Here is a 17,260-nt window from a genome sequence, read left to right as displayed (position 1 = left end):
GATTTGAACCCAATGGAACACCTTTGGCATGATTTGCAATGTTGACTTCAATCCAGACCCCAGGGTCAAACATTACTACCTTCTCTGGTTTCAGCTCTTGAAGAAAAGTGGCTGTCATTCCTCCAATTCATTCAGACGCTTCACTGAATGTGTACCAAGTAGAGTTCAATCAGTCATAAAAGCAAAGAGAGGAACAGCCCATAAAAACGTTCACTAACAGGTGGTCAGATAGTGAACGTTGCAGATGTTTAGTACTATATAGTGGGCGCAGAGGACAAACTGTTCCTGCTTGAAATACTGGGGACCGAAGGCAACAAAAGTGCCATCCAAGCTAATGAATGAAAAATTAACTTAAGCTGGCCTCCACCGCTTGATACTAACAAAATGACTACAGATAATGTAAACCTAATGATTATGTGGTCTATCTGTTTTAAGATGTGTCACATCACAAACAGATCTAATAGTAATTTATTTCAGCACTCTACGATTCTGAATGTGTTATTTATTTAATATTAGCAGTTAATTTCTTTGATGATTGTAATTTCGTTGCTTTATGTTTGTAACAGTATGCGCAATAACATCTTTACCAGTAACACAAGATATTATTTAGTGTATGCAAATAAAGAAAAACAGTACATGAAACATTGGCAAAAAGTCTGTTTGCATCCTTGTAAGCATCCATGGGGCAAACTCTGCACAGCCCAGTCATATATGAAACTGATCAATTATTTCATCTGATAAGATGTAAAGATAGCTGTATAGATAATAATGGAACATCACCAAACACGTTTGTTTCACACTGAGCTCTCTGTTATGGAGGTACATTGTATTTGAGTTTATTTTCTTATTTTATATGTAACTTACATGTTTTAAAGTGTCTTAGGTGAAATGTAAAGGACAATAAATAAGCATACACACAAACATCGTACAACACTTTTATTTCAAACATTAACAATAGGAACGGTGACTAAAAACAATTACACTCTCTCGTTTCTGAGAGAACAGGTACTTCTATACTTAAGGAACATTTATGTGTGGTAAATCTGTCAAACGTTTCCGCCAGCTGTCAGTATGTTATAATTCTTCCTTCATTACGTCCTACGTTTCGGCATGTTTAGTCCTCTTTTCCACCCTTCCGTTATTTGTATTTGATTTTTGATGTCTACATCTCTTATCATATTCATCTGATGAGACACTTCATTATTAATTCGGCATTCTGTTGTCTCTCACATTGCGATACACTTTGTCCAGTTATTTCTGTATTGCTTAACCTAATCATTAACATAGAAAGTGCACCTTGCTTAAAATTACGATGTAAACCTCGTTGACAGTGACACTCGCACTACTATACAAAACTAAAATTAACAACAAAAACAAAGTTGTACGTCAGTTACACCGCAGTTCACATCACTTCACCTGTGCCTTTAAAAGACAGCATGTTGAGTGCACATTAATAATATCCTTAACAACTATTTTGTCGGAATAGCTTTTGGCTGGGCAGAAAGTGCGCCAACATTGCTTTCAAATACCTTGGAAGGTAATGTTTATCCACACACAGTCTCCAAAAATCGTCGCACCAAACAAAATTGAAATAAAAAACACAACTAGAGAAATAATTTAGCACATTTCGCTCGCTGATACACAGCGTCCCACAAAATGTTTTGAAAAAGTGAGTAGAAATTGGTTTCACATCCTTTACATCTTTACTTCCGCCAGTACCCCTCTGCTGCCTTCAAAACTTCACAGTTCTCCTGAATGCCTTGCGGGGTAGGACTTCTGGAAGAAATGATAATTTTGGACAAATCACTTAGCTACACCCTATGGGATTGTTTCTGGAACGAAAGCTCTCTGGAAGTTGTTTAAGAAATTTGCCACTACTGTCTAAGAGACTACAAATAGACAGGGCGTTGCCTTGCTTATGATAGCAACTCTTTCTAGTGTCTGAAGCGAGGTGAGGTTGTTTCGGTTCTATACCCAAAGCAAACCCAATTTGAGCCTGGAATATTCCTTCTTCAGAGAGTAGAATAACAGAGATTGCAAAGCATACTTTCTGTTGCGATTTTCACTTTCCCTGATTTGCTGCAGTCATTTCTCATGAAAGAATGATGAAAAATTATCACATCGCATTATTGGCCAGGAGACCCTTGTTTGGGGTAGTTCAGCCAGCTACAGCAAGTTTTCCTGTTTGATGCCACGTCGGCGACTTCCACTTCGATGATAATGAAATGATAACATCACTACTCTCAGTCCTCCAGTGGAGAAATTCTCTTACCCAGCTGGGAATCGAACTTGGGACCCCAGAGCCATGGATGAAAGAATGGTGGTGATGATCTTATTCTGGTGCAAGCCATCTCTGATTCGTGCGATTTGGGCTACTTGCACATAAACTTCTAAATTCTAACTGTCCCTAGTGCTGGCTATGAATGCGCATATGGTGTAGTGCCGTGATGCTGTTGTATGATGATGGGAGAATGGACAATTTGAGATGTGGTGCCAGTACACAGCCTGCTCCTGTTGACTAGTACCATGGAGGTTACTTTCTCACGAGACAACATAGTACAGAATTTATTTTATGCCTACAGAATAGAGTCTGAGGTTTGGTTACCTTACATGACCACCCGGCTTTTCCTTACTTGCCAAATACTGGCAGTGAAAAGTTCTTCACTACTAAGATTCGAACAGGCTACCTCTAAGTCGAACGCCACTGCAAAAGAAGTTCTTTTGGATCAAAAAACAGTACATTGCTGCCCTCATCCTATGCGCACACTTTGCTCAGGCGAGCTACAAATAATAATTAAACTTGCTTATTTCCGGTTAACCAACCATTTATCTGAAATTTAGAACTATCTTCACCTCTGACAATGTTGTGTGTACGTAAAATGGCCAAGCATCAAACTGTGCATTCCATTGCTAACAGGTCAGTAAATCTGCTCTCACCTCAGAAAAAAGCAGTGATATACCAATAGACCATAAATAGAAAATACTGTGGTGATCCACATTTGAGAAGGTGTACGTTTTGCTTCACAGCAGTAAAATTACTGTTGAACGTGTCAGAGAAAAGAATGAGTCTTCAAAATGGCCACCGTTTTCCTTATGGTGAAAATAAAAAAATATGGTGAAAATATAAACAACAAACATCGTAAAATTTAAACTTTCACAGTTAAAATGTCACACATAGTAAAGTATTGTGGGGTTCCCTGTTTGAATGAATTTCTCGAAAAAATTCGTTTGATCACAGCACAAAAGCCTGGACTATTTTAGCAAGTGTGAAACAATAATACATCAGGTGGTTGCAACACAGAGAGAAAATCTGAGTCGTAGAATGGTGATGTTAATGCGGCATTGAACTTTAGCTGTAATATCTGCACTTGTGTTTAATTGTCACTGCCATATAAACTGGAGCACGAGACTGCATCATCTTCAGAGTCTCACGATCGTAAGAGTCACGTCTCACCCGATGCAATACTGTGCAACAATGGACTACCCATTTGGCAGCCATCTTTCGTTCCTCAATGGCAATCCTACCAGGAATGTGCTGCATGTACTACATGAAAGTGTTTCTGTGGTTGGCCATGAGGGCCTCCATCTTGAGAACCTCAGTGGAAGATGGCGACCTAATAAGGGACATGGACATGCTGCACAAACTATGTGTCGGGTTGTAGAATGCTATGGACCCACTGTCTCTCAAAGACGCTGCATTGGATTTCTCAGTAAGAGACAGCAACCCAGCCCAGCGTATGCTTGGAGAACTGTATGACAGGCGAGATGGTGCAGTTGTGGATCTAGCGGTGGCATGCCAACCATCCGTGAGGGCTGCCATCTTGGGGTCCTCACTGTGAAATGGCGACCCAGCCAGGAATGTGCTGTGCAAACTGCATGGCGGGCGACACGGCGTCTCCTTCGTTCAGATGGTAGACGGCAGCGCGGCCTCCGGTCATCAGTGCCGACCAGAGACCGAAAGTGCCGTAGGCGAAGATGGAATGGTTGCAGGCAGACAGTAGCACCAGGTCGCGCTCCGGCTCTTCCAACATGCCGTCACCTGCCAGGAAGCTGTGGCGCAGGCCCAGGCCTCGCAGGTGGGGCAGCAGCACGTCCTGCACCCAGTCTGGGTCGTCCGACGCCACCACCAGCACCAGCTCTCCACCCGGCGGCACCACCTGCGCAACAGTTGCACATTGTCAGGTAACGCATGCTACAAAAGAGAAGAAAAGAAGTTAGGCTTTAACACACCGCTCTGGTTGGAGAAGAATTGGGAAGGAAATTGGCCATACTCTCTGAAACGAACCATCTCAGCATGGACCTTAAGGGAGTATGGCCATGAGTGTATTTCCTATGGCTGACCACACTAACGCTGGTACACCTTTCTCAAAAACTATTTGCTCAGATGAAACCAAATTTGAAAAGCGCATAAGTTGTCATATCTTCTTCAAAGTGTGTTACTTTGTGACATTGCTGTTACAGTAGAAATTCGTAGGAAAGTATATGATCTAAAAGACTGAGAATTAAAAAAAATAATATCTAAATAACTGACACAACTTTTATTTGATTGATAGAATTCTAGAGCATTTTAATGAAAATGATGTAATTACACTCCTGGAAATGGAAAAAAGAACACATTGACACCGGTGTGTCAGACCCACCATACTTGCTCCGGACACTGCGAGAGGGCTGTACAAGCAATGATCACACGCACGGCACAGCGGACACACCAGGAACCGCGGTGTTGGCCGTCGAATGGCGCTAGCTGCGCAGCATTTGTGCACCGCCGCCGTCAGTGCCAGCCAGTTTGCCGTGGCATACGGAGCTCCATCGCAGTCTTTAACACTGGTAGCATGCCGCGACAGCGTGGACGTGAACCGTATGTGCAGTTGACGGACTTTGAGCGAGGGCGTATAGTGGGCATGCGGGAGGCCGGGTGGACGTACCGCCGAATTGCTCAACACGTGGGGCGTGAGGTCTCCACAGTACATCGATGTTGTCGCCAGTGGTCGGCGGAAGGTGCACGTGCCCGTCGACCTGGGACCGGACCGCAGCGACGCACGGATGCACGCCAAGACCGTAGGATCCTACGCAGTGCCGTAGGGGACCGCACCGCCACTTCCCAGCAAATTAGGGACATTGTTGCTCCTGGGGTATCGGCGAGGACCATTCGCAACCGTCTCCATGAAGCTGGGATACGGTCCCGCACACCGTTAGGCCGTCTTCCGCTCACGCCCCAACATCGTGCAGCCCGCCTCCAGTGGTGTCGCGACAGGCGTGAATGGAGGGACGAATGGAGACGTGTCGTCGTCAGCGATGAGAGTCGCTTCTGCCTTGGTGCCAATGATGGTCGTATGCGTGTTTGGCGCCGTGCAGGTGAGCGCCACAAGCAGGACTGCATACGACCGAGGCACACAGGGCCAACACCCGGCATCATGGTGTGGGGAGCGATCTCCTACACTGGCCGTACACTACTGGTGATCGTCGAGGGGACACTGAATAGTGCACGGTACATCCAAACCGTCATCGAACCCATCGTTCTACCATTCCTAGACCGGCAAGGGAACTTGCTGTTCCAACAGGACAATGCACGTCCGCATGTATCACGTGCCACCCAACGTGCTCTAGAAGGTGTAAGTCAACTACCCTGGCCAGCAAGATCTCCGGATCTGTCCCCATTGAGCATGTTTGGGACTGGATGAAGCGTCGTCTCACGCGGTCTGCACGTCCAGCACGAACGCTGGTCCAACTGAGGCGCCAGGTGGAAATGGCATGGCAAGCCGTTCCACAGGACTACATCCAGCATCTCTACGATCGTCTCCATGGGAGAATAGCAGCCTGCATTGCTGCGAAAGGTGGATATACACTGTACTAGTGCCGACATTGTGCATGCTCTGTTGCCTGTGTCTATGTGCCTGTGGTTCTGTCAGTGTGATCATGTGATGTATCTGACCCCAGGAATGTGTGAATAAAGTTTCCCCTTCCTGGGACAATGAATTCACGGTGTTCTTATTTCAATTTCCAGGAGTGTATTTTCTGTACGAAGTTTGACGTAAATGTATTACTCCCGGAGAAAATTGTACATAAAGCTAAGAACTTCATACTTTGAGTAAAATGGCTTTAAAGTTTCTGATACGATCTGTTCAATCTACATAAATGACAGATCCATTGCAGTCATCGTTGCAGGCTTCTGTATCCTCCAGATTATGTTTGGAGATCCTATTTTTAATTCTGACCTGTTTTGTCATCTATAACATTTCTCAGCCTCCCCTCCCTTCTGCTGGTCAACTGACAGAAGCGCATTCTATATGTTCTCTCGAGGTTCTACCGCCATACCACTGAAAACTGTCAGCCTGCTGACTGACCCATCATTGAAGCACAACACTGCATCCATGACATACGTTTTTACGACTTTGAGGCTCACAAATTCTGTTTCAGGCAAGCCTTCCCACGCGCAGTTATTTAAAATGCCTATGGGATTTTGAATTCTCCCTTGGATGCATTTAATACACAAGTTTCGCTAGCCAAGTCCCTATAGATAAATCTTGTAACACCTGCTACTGACATGGATGGTTGCGTCTTTAAACATCACCAGTTACCCTAGTTCACTGATATTTACACAGTGTCTCGGAACACTTTGCGCAGACAGAATGAGAAGAGTCCTCATCTGTAGCAGTCCTGTGTAAGAAGGTGGCCCGTGCAGGTTCACCCATTTCTACTAATTTATTAGTATTTCTCCGCAATAATCTGCACATACTTACGATCTATACGGCAAAATATAACTACAAACACAATAAGATTCCGTCCTGAAATCAAACATCTCCTTCAAATCACTTCACGAGTAAAACGTAAATTGAACGCTGAACTGATTTTCAACTGTTACCTACACTCGCTTAGCACTGGGGTTACCAACTTGAAAAGCACTGGCCAAAGAATAAATTGAGTAAAGACAAAGATAGTCTGCTGCAGCCACGATAAACACACCTGAATTGTGAAGGGAGAGTGTCGTTTAGAAAATGCTCTCTTTCCTCTCACCATGTATAAAAAATACGAAAAACATACATACTCTTCTTCAGAAAGGACAGGTATAACTTAATAGAATACAAAAATTCGTTATTTTGGTGAAGTTTCACTTCTTGATTCCCTTAAGCTATTTAGGGAAATCGCTTTAATCTGGATAGATTTTAATTGCTGTACTCTGAAATATGAGTCTAGTGTTATACCACTTTGCCACCTTCTTCGGTAGTACATCCTTGAACCTCAAGAAGTACCAGATGGAAGACTTTATATTGTTACCGTTACGTAAATGGAAATCATAACAGCTCAAATGAAATCAAACTATGAGCGTGTTTTTAATACGCTTGCCTCTTAATAATTCGAAGTTCAAGGGACCTGAGGAAAAGTTTCAATAATACTGAGAGTTAGAATTAACGAAAGTTTGACAGGTCATGGAAGAATCAAGAAAAAGTTGAAGGAAGTGTCTCGCCTCCAAACACTAAGTTAAAAAATATTACTGTAATTCAGTATTACTGTAGTTCAGTCCACGAACCTACTATGCTGTCATAGTAGGAGGAGAGGTGATACTCCTACGTGGCGCGTGGGAAACCAGGACCGAGGACAATGAAACAATGTCCCCAGTTTGGAACAGGGTTTTTAGTAAAAATAAAAATAATAGATTCAGTAACGGATTTCCAAGCAGTATCACCAAGAATTGGGACTCTAAGCTTTAAAACAATGAATAAAACCTATACCATAATAAATGCTCATGCCCCAACAAATGAAAAAATTGTCTAACAAAAACAAAGGAAGAGGTAGATAAATTTTGGGACCTTCTAGAACAAACTGTGAACAGAGTAAATAAAAAGAATATAAAAATCTTATTGGGAGATTTCAATGCTCAGTTGGGAAAAGAAAGGAAATATAAAGATATAATTGGAAAATGGATTCCACATACATTTACGAACAAAAACGGTCAAAGACTTGTAGAACTCTGCAGAGAACACAACCTTATATCTAAATCAACATACTTTAAGAGGAAGTCAAGTAAACTTAAAACATGGAAACATCCAGACTGGAGGAAGGGGGAGTGGCAGCTAGACCATGTCTGTACGGACAAAAATTTTCATAAGGAGATCCACAATGTTAAAGTACTGAGAGGAGTAGACACAGGCTCACACCATTATAAAGTTAAAATTAAAATCAAATTCACTCCATTAAAGAAGAGGACCGGAAAAACTAATAAAATAAAAAGGAGGTTTGACCCACATCAGCTAATTAAAAATAATAAATACCAACAAATAACACAAACCATCAAATTAACAGATGATCTAGAACAACTAGTGCCTAATCTTAAAAAAGAAGCAGAGAATCTAGCTCCCTTGAAACCACGAAGGAAACATGCATGGTGGATATCAGAATGTGACAAATTCCATGAAGGCATGGTTAAAGTTTCAAACACATAAAACTGAAGAAAATGCCATCAACCTAAAAAATGAAAGAAAAAATCACACAAAATATTAGAAGAATCAAGAGAGGATTCCATAAAGATATTATAAACTCTATAGAAGGTAATTATCATAAAACCAACTCCAGGAACTACTATAAAATCTTTGGGAAACAACTACAACAGTATGAGGCCCCTACACTAATACTGAAAGATGAAGATGGAAGAATGACACACAGTAACAAGGCAAATGCAGAAATCATGGCAAAAGCATTTAACAAACTTCTGAATTGCGAGGAACACGAAGAACCCTTACAAATCAACATAAATATCCCAATAAAAACAAAACCTAACAACTAGACCCTCCAACTTTCCTAGAAGTAAAAAAAAATTCTTAAAGAACAAAAAATTACAAGACATGTGGAGAAGATCAGGTTTTTGTTGAAATGTGGAAATATACAAGTGACACAGTCAAGACCTCCTTACACATGGCTCTAATAAAAATTTGGGTAACAGATCGATTCCACAAACATTGGACCACAGCTATCAAACACCCACTACACAAAAAGGGAGATAAGAGCAACCCAGACAACTACAGAGGAATCTCTCTCCTAGATTGCACGTACAAAATTCTATCCAAGACCCTATATGAAAGAATCAAGGAGCAATTAGAACAAGAGTTAGGGAAACAGCAGGGAGGACCATGGAGAAGCTGTGCATAGCAGATAATTAGTTTAAAATTGATAATGGCATACTACAAGAAACGGAACAAACCTCTGGCAATAACATTTGTAGATTTTAAGAAGGCATATGACTGTCTCCACAGACCTTCAGTATTAAAAATTTTAAGAAATCTAGGACTCCATCCAAAACTAATTAAAATAATAGAACTCACTCTGACCGACACCAAATCAAAAGTGAAGTTTAGAGGAGAAATTTTGGAAGCATTCCCCATAAAAACAGGCTTAAGACAAGGTGACTGCCTATCACCATTACTGTTCAACTGTGCACTGGAATACATAATGAGAGAATGGTACAAGGACAATCCAAAGACGATAAGAATTGGAAGTGCAAAGGTGATATTAGCCTAAACTGCTTGGGATTCGCTGATGACCTTGCTCTCCTAGCCAACACCGTTCAAGAAGCCAGGCAACAAGTGAAATCACTACAAGAAATAACGGAGAGTGTAGGCCTTAGAATATCATTTGAAAAAACGGAGATTATGCTAACTGATCCACCACTTGCAAACAAAATTACAATAGAAGAACAGGAAATCAAAATTGTTGATAAATTTAAATATTTAGGTGAAATAATAACATACAATCTAAAAGAGAAGCCGTCATGGCAAAATAGAAAAAAAAACTGAACTACGCAAATTATATTACCAAAACCACACACAACAAAAAAAGCCTATCTACAGATGCAAAATTAAAACGCTATAAAACAGTTACACAACCAGAAATAACTTATGCAGCTGAAACTATCTTCAAAACAACTAATACAGCAGAAATTGACAGAATACTAAAAATAGAAAGAAGAATAATTAGGACATGTATAAATAAACAGAATTAAATAAATGGACATTGGAGAATAGCATCAAATGAAACAGTATATAAGGAAATAGAACCAGTCATGAGCACGATCAGGAAGAAACGCATCTCATTCTTTGGACATCTGGTGAGAACTACAGAAAACAGAATTAGTAAAAAAAAAAATACAAAAATTGTGGAATAGCAAAAGCGACATTAAATGGATCACAGAACTTAAGGAAGATATAAAAGAACTCCAAATTACAGTAGATGACCTAAAAAACAAGACAGAGAAAACCAGAATACTGCAAGACCCACAAACCAGACTAAAAATGAAAATCAATAAAAGGAGTACAGGAAGAGTGGTCTCAGATGAAGAAAGAAAGAAAATATCTGAAAGAATGAAGAAATATTGGGCAGACAGAAGAGCAAAACACATTTCATGCAAGAATAGACTCTAATAATTATATTACCTAAGTATCATATTAAGTTATTGTTGAGCCAAATTGTATCCCTGTGTAACAACTTGTTTACAACTTTGTATTTTTGACTAGAGTGGTCCAATGAAGGCCATAAAATAAATAATAATAATAATAATAAACCGTAGTTTCAGTATCAGTGGTATTACTTTACAAAGCAATAACAGACTGCACTAACGATCTTAAAAGCGAATATATGACTTTTTTTATTGTCCTGTATCTCAATCGGTGAAAACTGGACCTTATAAGATCACTTTGTAGTCTTCTTTCTGTCTGAATGTTAAAAACCCTTTCTCTCAGGTGCGGTTGGCCGTATTTACATCACATACTAAGATCTATGGTCCCTTGACTACACAGAAAATTGAAACCTCTAAGTCACTGCAATCAAAAGATACGGCTATTTATGTCGTATGGTTTGATACTCTCAAATTAAATCATTAAAACTTATAGGGTACTTCCTGTTGACCTAGAATCATGAGGTTTGGCAAGAAACAATGTTTCACAGTAAAAGTAAAGGAAGAAATTAGTAAATTGTGAATTTATAATTATATTACTCGAAAAAAATGTTTTTCAGTTGATATCCAACTGTCTGTCCGTCCGTTTGTTAAGATCCCTTTTTCTCAGGAAAAGGTGGACATATCAAGTCGAAATTTATAACACATACTAGGACCTATGGTCCCTTGGCGGTGTAATAAATGTAAGCTTCTAAGTCAATGAAATCACAATATATGGCAATTTATATCACATAGTTTGATTATCGCCAACTTACCCATCAAAACCTATTTTTATTTTATTTATACGTCAAGTTCCGTAGGACCAAATTGGCGAGCAAATATCCAAGGTCGTGGAACGTGTCAGTACATGAAATTACAACATAAAAGTAATAACAGACAAAAGTAAAATGTTTATGAACCCGAAAAAAGTCAATTCATAAGTTTAAGTAAAAGCAATCAACAATACAACAAGAATCAGCTTACTTTTCCAAGGAACTTCTCGACAGGATAGAAGGAGTGACACATGAGGAAACTTTTCAGCTTCGATTTGAAAGCGCGTGGATTACTGCTAAGATTTTTGAATTCGAGTGGTAGCTTATTGAAACTGAATGCAGCCGTATACTGCACACCTTTCTGCACAAGAGTTAAGGAAGTCCGATCTAAATGCAGGTTTGATTTGTGCTGAGTATTAAATGAGTGAAAGCTGCTTATTCTTGCGAGTAAGCTAATATCGTTAACAAGAAATGACAGTAAGGAATATACTATACATTGAGAGGATAATGTCAAAATACCCAGACTCGTGTACAGGGGTCGACAAGAAGTTCATGAACTTCACCACTTATTGCCTGAACCTCCCGTTTCTGTGCCAAAAATGTTCTTTTAGAATGGGAAGAGTTACCACTGAATATAATACCATACGACATAAGCGAATGAAAATAAGCAAAGTAGACTAATTTTCGTGTCGAACGATCACTCACTTCAGATACCGTTCGAGTAGTAAAAATGGCAGCATTAAGTCTTTGAATAAGATCCTGAACGTGAGCTTTCCAAGACAATTTACTATCTACCTGAACACCTAGAAATTTGAACTGCCCAGTTTCATTAATCATATGCACATTCTGTGAAATTAAAACGTCAGGTTTTTTTGAATTGTTTGCTAGAAACTGTAAAAACTTACTGTGATTTAGCCTTAGTTTATCTTCTACAAGCCATGAACTTAGGTCATGAAATGCACTATTTGAAACCGAGCCAATGTTGCACACAACATCCTTTACTACCAACGTAGTGTCATCAGCAAACAGAAATATTTTAGAATTGCCCGTAATACTAGAGGGCACAGCATTTATATAAATAAGGGTCTGCCTAATATCATGGCAGTTAGTAAGAAAGAAGGTTTTACAGTCAAAAGTGAAGGGAAAAGTTCTAAATTGTTCATTTTTAATCATTTTTTTCCATTTGCTATCCGACTGTCTGTTCGTCTGTCTGTTAAGACGTCTTTTTTCTTAGGAACAGTTTGACGTATCAAGTTGATATCTATGTCACATACTAAGGCAGTGGTTGCCAACCATTCTGAGCTCAATCAGATATAAGCTAGTACCCCCTCCTCTCCCACACCTCCCCCCCCCCCCACCAGCACCATCACCATCATCAGCATAAGGTTTAAATAACCTTTAGAATGAAAAACCGTTTTCTTTGAACACTTCCGTTTTAAAATGATGAGAGATAAATCACTTCTTTTTTTAACGACGAACTATTGATCAGTGAGAGAACTGGAACTGCTTATTTCTAACAACCATAATTTATGCGACAATGAAGCAATTTTCAGTGCATCGTCACTGTTACCAACAACTCCTCTTCAGAAAAGGAAGCTAACTATTCACACTGAGCATAGACACTTGTTTCAAAATATGATTCCTCTGCACCGCTTCTCTGATTCCTACCGACACTTGTTTCAAAAAAATGGCTCTGAGCACTATGGGACTCAACTGCTGAGGTTATTAGTCCCCTAGAACTTAGAACTAGTTAAACCTAACTAACCTAAGGACATCACAAACATCCATGCCCGAGGCAGGATTCGAACCTGCGACCGTAGCGGTCTTGCGGTTCCAGACTGCAGCGCCTTTAACCGCACGGCCACTTCGGCCGGCACACTTGTTTCACGCACAGCCCAAATACCCTGTATAAATTAACCAATTTAAAATTTATGCACTACATTTGTTATTTGTAAATCACTTATTTGCATGACTCCTTACTTCTGAACTGGCAGAACTTGGAAGTCTTCAAGCTGCGAATGCTTTATGTCTGCCCACTGCCAGTAATAATAATAATGTGTAGCCGCTTCTGCAGTGTAGTAGCCACTACATACACAGAGCTAACAAAAGTCATGGAAGTCATGAGACACCTCAAAATAACATGTCGGATCTTATTTGGCCTTAGTGCAGAAACTCGACGTGGTTAGGATACAACGCGTCGGAAGTCGCCTGTAGAAACATTGAGCCATATTGCCTCTATGTTGTTGTTGTTGTTGTTGTTGTAGTCTTCAGTCCAGTGAATGGTTTGATGCAGCTCTCCATGCTACTCTATCCTGTGCAAGCATCTTCACCTACGAATAGCTACTGCAACCTACATCCTTCCGAATCTGATTAGTGTATTCATGTCTTCGTCTCCCTCTACGATTTTTACCCTCTGTGCTTCCCTCCAATACTAAATTGGTATACCTTGATGCCTCAGAACGTGTCCTACCAACCGATCCCTTCTTCTAGTCAAGTTGTGCCACAAATTGCTCTTCTCCCCAATTCTATTCAGTACCTCCTCATTAGTTACGTGATCTACCCATCTAATCTTCAGCATTCTTCTGTAGCACCTCGTTTCTAAAGCTTATGTTCTCTTCTCGTCCAAACTACTAATCGTCCATGTTTCACTTCCATACATGGCTACACTCCACACAAGACTTTCAGAAGAGGTTTCCTGACACTTAAATCTATACTAGATGTTAACAAATTTCTCTTCTTCAGAAACGGTTGCCTTGGCATTGCCAATTTACATTTTATATCCTCTCTACTTCTACCATCATCAGTTATTTTGCTCCCCAAACAGCAAAACTCATCTACTACTTTAAGTGTCTCGTTTCCTAATCTGATTCCCTCAGCATCACCAGATTTAATTCGACTACATTCCATTACCCTCAGTTTGCTTTTGTTGATGTTCATCTTATATCCTCCTTTCAAGATAATGACCATTCCTTTCAACTGCAGTGCCAGGAGTTGCCCATGATATTTAATATCTGCCACACAAAATGATGGGACCTTTGCCTTGTTGATATAGTGAATACAATCTGCATGGGAAACTCCAATCGCTTTAAATCGAAGGACGTATTTGAATTACTGGGTATCTACGGAATCCGACGAATGAATACGTCTTCGTCTGCGGCATTCATAAAAATCAGTTTCTAGGCTTCCGGTTCTGACTTTTGCAAATATACACCAAGATTAAAGCTGACAGCTGGTAATCCAAACTAACAGCCACGCTTTCTAACGACCACACTCAGCAACAGTCATATAAGAAATGGGGATGTAAACGACTTCAAAACTTTCGCTTTCGGAGAAAGCTGAGCTGCGCTTTGTTATCAGCATTCGATAAACAGAACTTCGATATTTCCGTTAAACTTCGATAGGAAGAAAATGATTTTCTATTACCATTTTTAATTTATTTCTTCAAGAAAATTGTCATAAACTTAATATTTTCCTGGTATGAAAAGTTGCGCCATCTGTTGTAACATTTTGCGATAAGTATGTCACTGTGTTTTTGGAGAATTCGTCTTTTATTGTTTCAGCTCAGTTCTCACTGTTTCAAGTAGGGCTGCATTTCAGCAAAACTTGAATTTTTCCAACAGTTTACGTCACAGTTAGGGAAATTTCGGGTTATGTTAGATCTTTTGATCGGCCCGCGACGTAGTGACATCCGATGGCAGTATCTTCAAGACGAGTATTGCCGATGAAATTTATTCTCGTGATAGGTATTACAGTCCGTTTCCCATGATATGTTTAGTTTCTTACGCCTTTAATTTATCATTAATTTTCTTCATTGTCTCGTCTAAACCTGCCACGTACTTTGAAGTAAATCGGTCAAGTACTTTTCGAGATGTTTGGTAATAAGGTTTCTCTCTTACGCATATACAGGGTGATTATGATGATGAAGTCTCATACTGCTTCACAGAGCGTAGGGGAACGATGCGGGAGACCCGCACTGCCGTAATAGGCAAGCTCCTACCTGTAGGTGGTTTCCCATTGCTTTTCTCCGACCGTAATGGAGATGACTGATGACGACGAAGACGACACAACAACACCCAGTCATCTCGAGGCAGGTGAAAATCCTTGACCCCGCCGGGAATCGGACCCGGGATGCCGTGCTCGGGAAGCGAGAACGCTACCGCGAGACCACGAGCTGCGGACACTGGATGATAATAAATAAAGCTAAATTTTCAAACCTCTGTAGAAATAACACCACTGGGCAGAATGACGTCAAATTGCAACGGAATATTATCGGAGACCCCCCCCCCCCCCATGAACCATGGACCTTGCCGTTGGTGGGGAGGCTTGTGTGCCTCAGCGATACAGATAGCCGTACCGTAGGTACAACCACAACGGAGGGGTATCTGTTGAGAGGCCAGACAAACGTGTGGTTCCTGAAGAGGGGCAGCAGCCTTTTCAGTAGTTGCAAGGGCAACAGTCTGGATGATTGACTGATCTGGCCTTGTAATAATAACCAAAGCGGCCTTGCTGTGCTGGTACTGCGAACGGCTGAAAGCAAGGGGAAACTACGGCCGTAATTTTTCCCGAGGGCATGCAGCATTACTGTATGATTAAATTATGATGGCGTCCTCTTGGGTAAAATATTCCGGAGGTAAAATAGTCCCCCATTCGGATCTCCGGGCGGGGACTACTCAAGAGGATGTCGTTATCAGGAGAAAGAAAACTGGCGTTCCACGGATCGGAGCGTGGAATGTCAGGTCCCTTAATCGGGCAGGTAGGTTAGAAAATTTGAAAAGGGAAATGGATAGGTTAAAGTTAGATATAGTGGGAATTAGTGAAGTTCGGTGGCAGGAGGAACAAGACTTCTGGTCAGGTGACTACAGGGTTATAAACACAAAGTCAAATAGGGGTAATGCAGGAGTAGGTTTAATAATGAATAGGAAAATAGGAACGCGGGTAAGCTACTACAAACAGCTTAGTGAACGCATTATTGTGGCCAAGATAGATACGAAGCCCACACCTACTACAGTAGTACAAGTTTATATGCCAACTAGCTCTGCAGATGACGAAGAAATTGAAGAAATGTATGATGAAATAAAAGAAATTATTCAGATAGTGAAGGGAGACAAAAATTTAATAGTCATGGGTGACTGGAATTCGAGTGTAGGAAAAGGGAGAGAAGGAAACGTAGTAGGTGAATATGGATTGGGGCTAAGAAATGAAAGAGGAAGCCGCCTGGTAGAATTTTGCACAGAGCACAACCTAATCATAGCTAACACTTGGTTTAAGAATCATGATAGAAGGTTGTATACATGGAAGAACCCTGGAGATACTAAAAGGTATCAGATAGATTATATAATGGTAAGACAGAGATTTAGGAACCAGGTTTTAAATTGTAAGACATTTCCAGCGGCAGATGTGAACTCTGACCACAATCTATTGGTTATGACCTGTAGATTAAAACTGAAGAAACTGCAAAAAGGTGGGAATTTAAGGAGATGGAACCTGGATAAACTGAAAGAACCAGAGGTTGTACAGAGTTTCAGGGAGAGCATAAGGGAACAATTGACAGGAATGGGGGAAAGAAATACAGTAGAAGAAGAATGGGTAGCTTTGAGGGATGAAGTAGTGAAGGCAGCAGAGGATCAAGTAGGTAAAAAGACGAGGGCTAGTAGAAATCCTTGGGTAACAGAAGAAATATTGAATTTAATTGATGAAAGGAGAAAATATAAAAATGCAGTAAATGAAGCAGGCAAAAAGGAATACAAACGTCTCAAAAATGAGATCGACAGGAAGTGCAAAATGGCTAAGCAGGGATGGCTAGAGGACAAATGTAAGGATGTACAGGCTTATCTCACTAGGGGTAAGATAGATACTGCCTACAGGAAAATTAAAGAGACCTTTGGAGATAAGAGAACCACTTGTATGAATATCAAGAGCTCAGATGGAAACCCAGTTCTAAGCAAAGAAGGGAAAGCAGAAAGGTGGAAGGGAGTATACAGAGGGTCTATACAAGGGCGATGCACTTGAGGACAATATTATGGAAATGGAAGAGGATGTAGATGAAGATGAAATGGGAGATACG

The 17,260-nt window shown here is 40.7% G+C and overlaps 1 protein-coding gene across 1 annotated transcript in view; it reads right to left on the bottom strand.

Moving 5' to 3' along the window:
- Positions 1–931: 931 nt before the first annotated feature.
- The window catches only part of LOC126235913 (galactoside alpha-(1,2)-fucosyltransferase 2-like), a 328,380-nt gene continuing 312,051 nt past the window's right edge, over positions 932–17,260 (bottom strand). The window contains exon 6 of the mRNA XM_049944868.1: positions 932–4,157. Coding sequence (XP_049800825.1) covers positions 3,831–4,157 — 327 coding nt within the window. The 3' untranslated portion in view covers positions 932–3,830. The remainder of the gene's footprint in view (positions 4,158–17,260) is intronic.

The sequence above is a fragment of the Schistocerca nitens genome, chromosome 2 (assembly GCF_023898315.1).
Source record: "Schistocerca nitens isolate TAMUIC-IGC-003100 chromosome 2, iqSchNite1.1, whole genome shotgun sequence".
NCBI lineage: Eukaryota > Metazoa > Arthropoda > Insecta > Orthoptera > Acrididae > Schistocerca > Schistocerca nitens.
The sequence above is the reverse complement of the archived record's forward strand: the minus strand, read 5'-3'. Positions and strand labels throughout refer to the sequence as shown.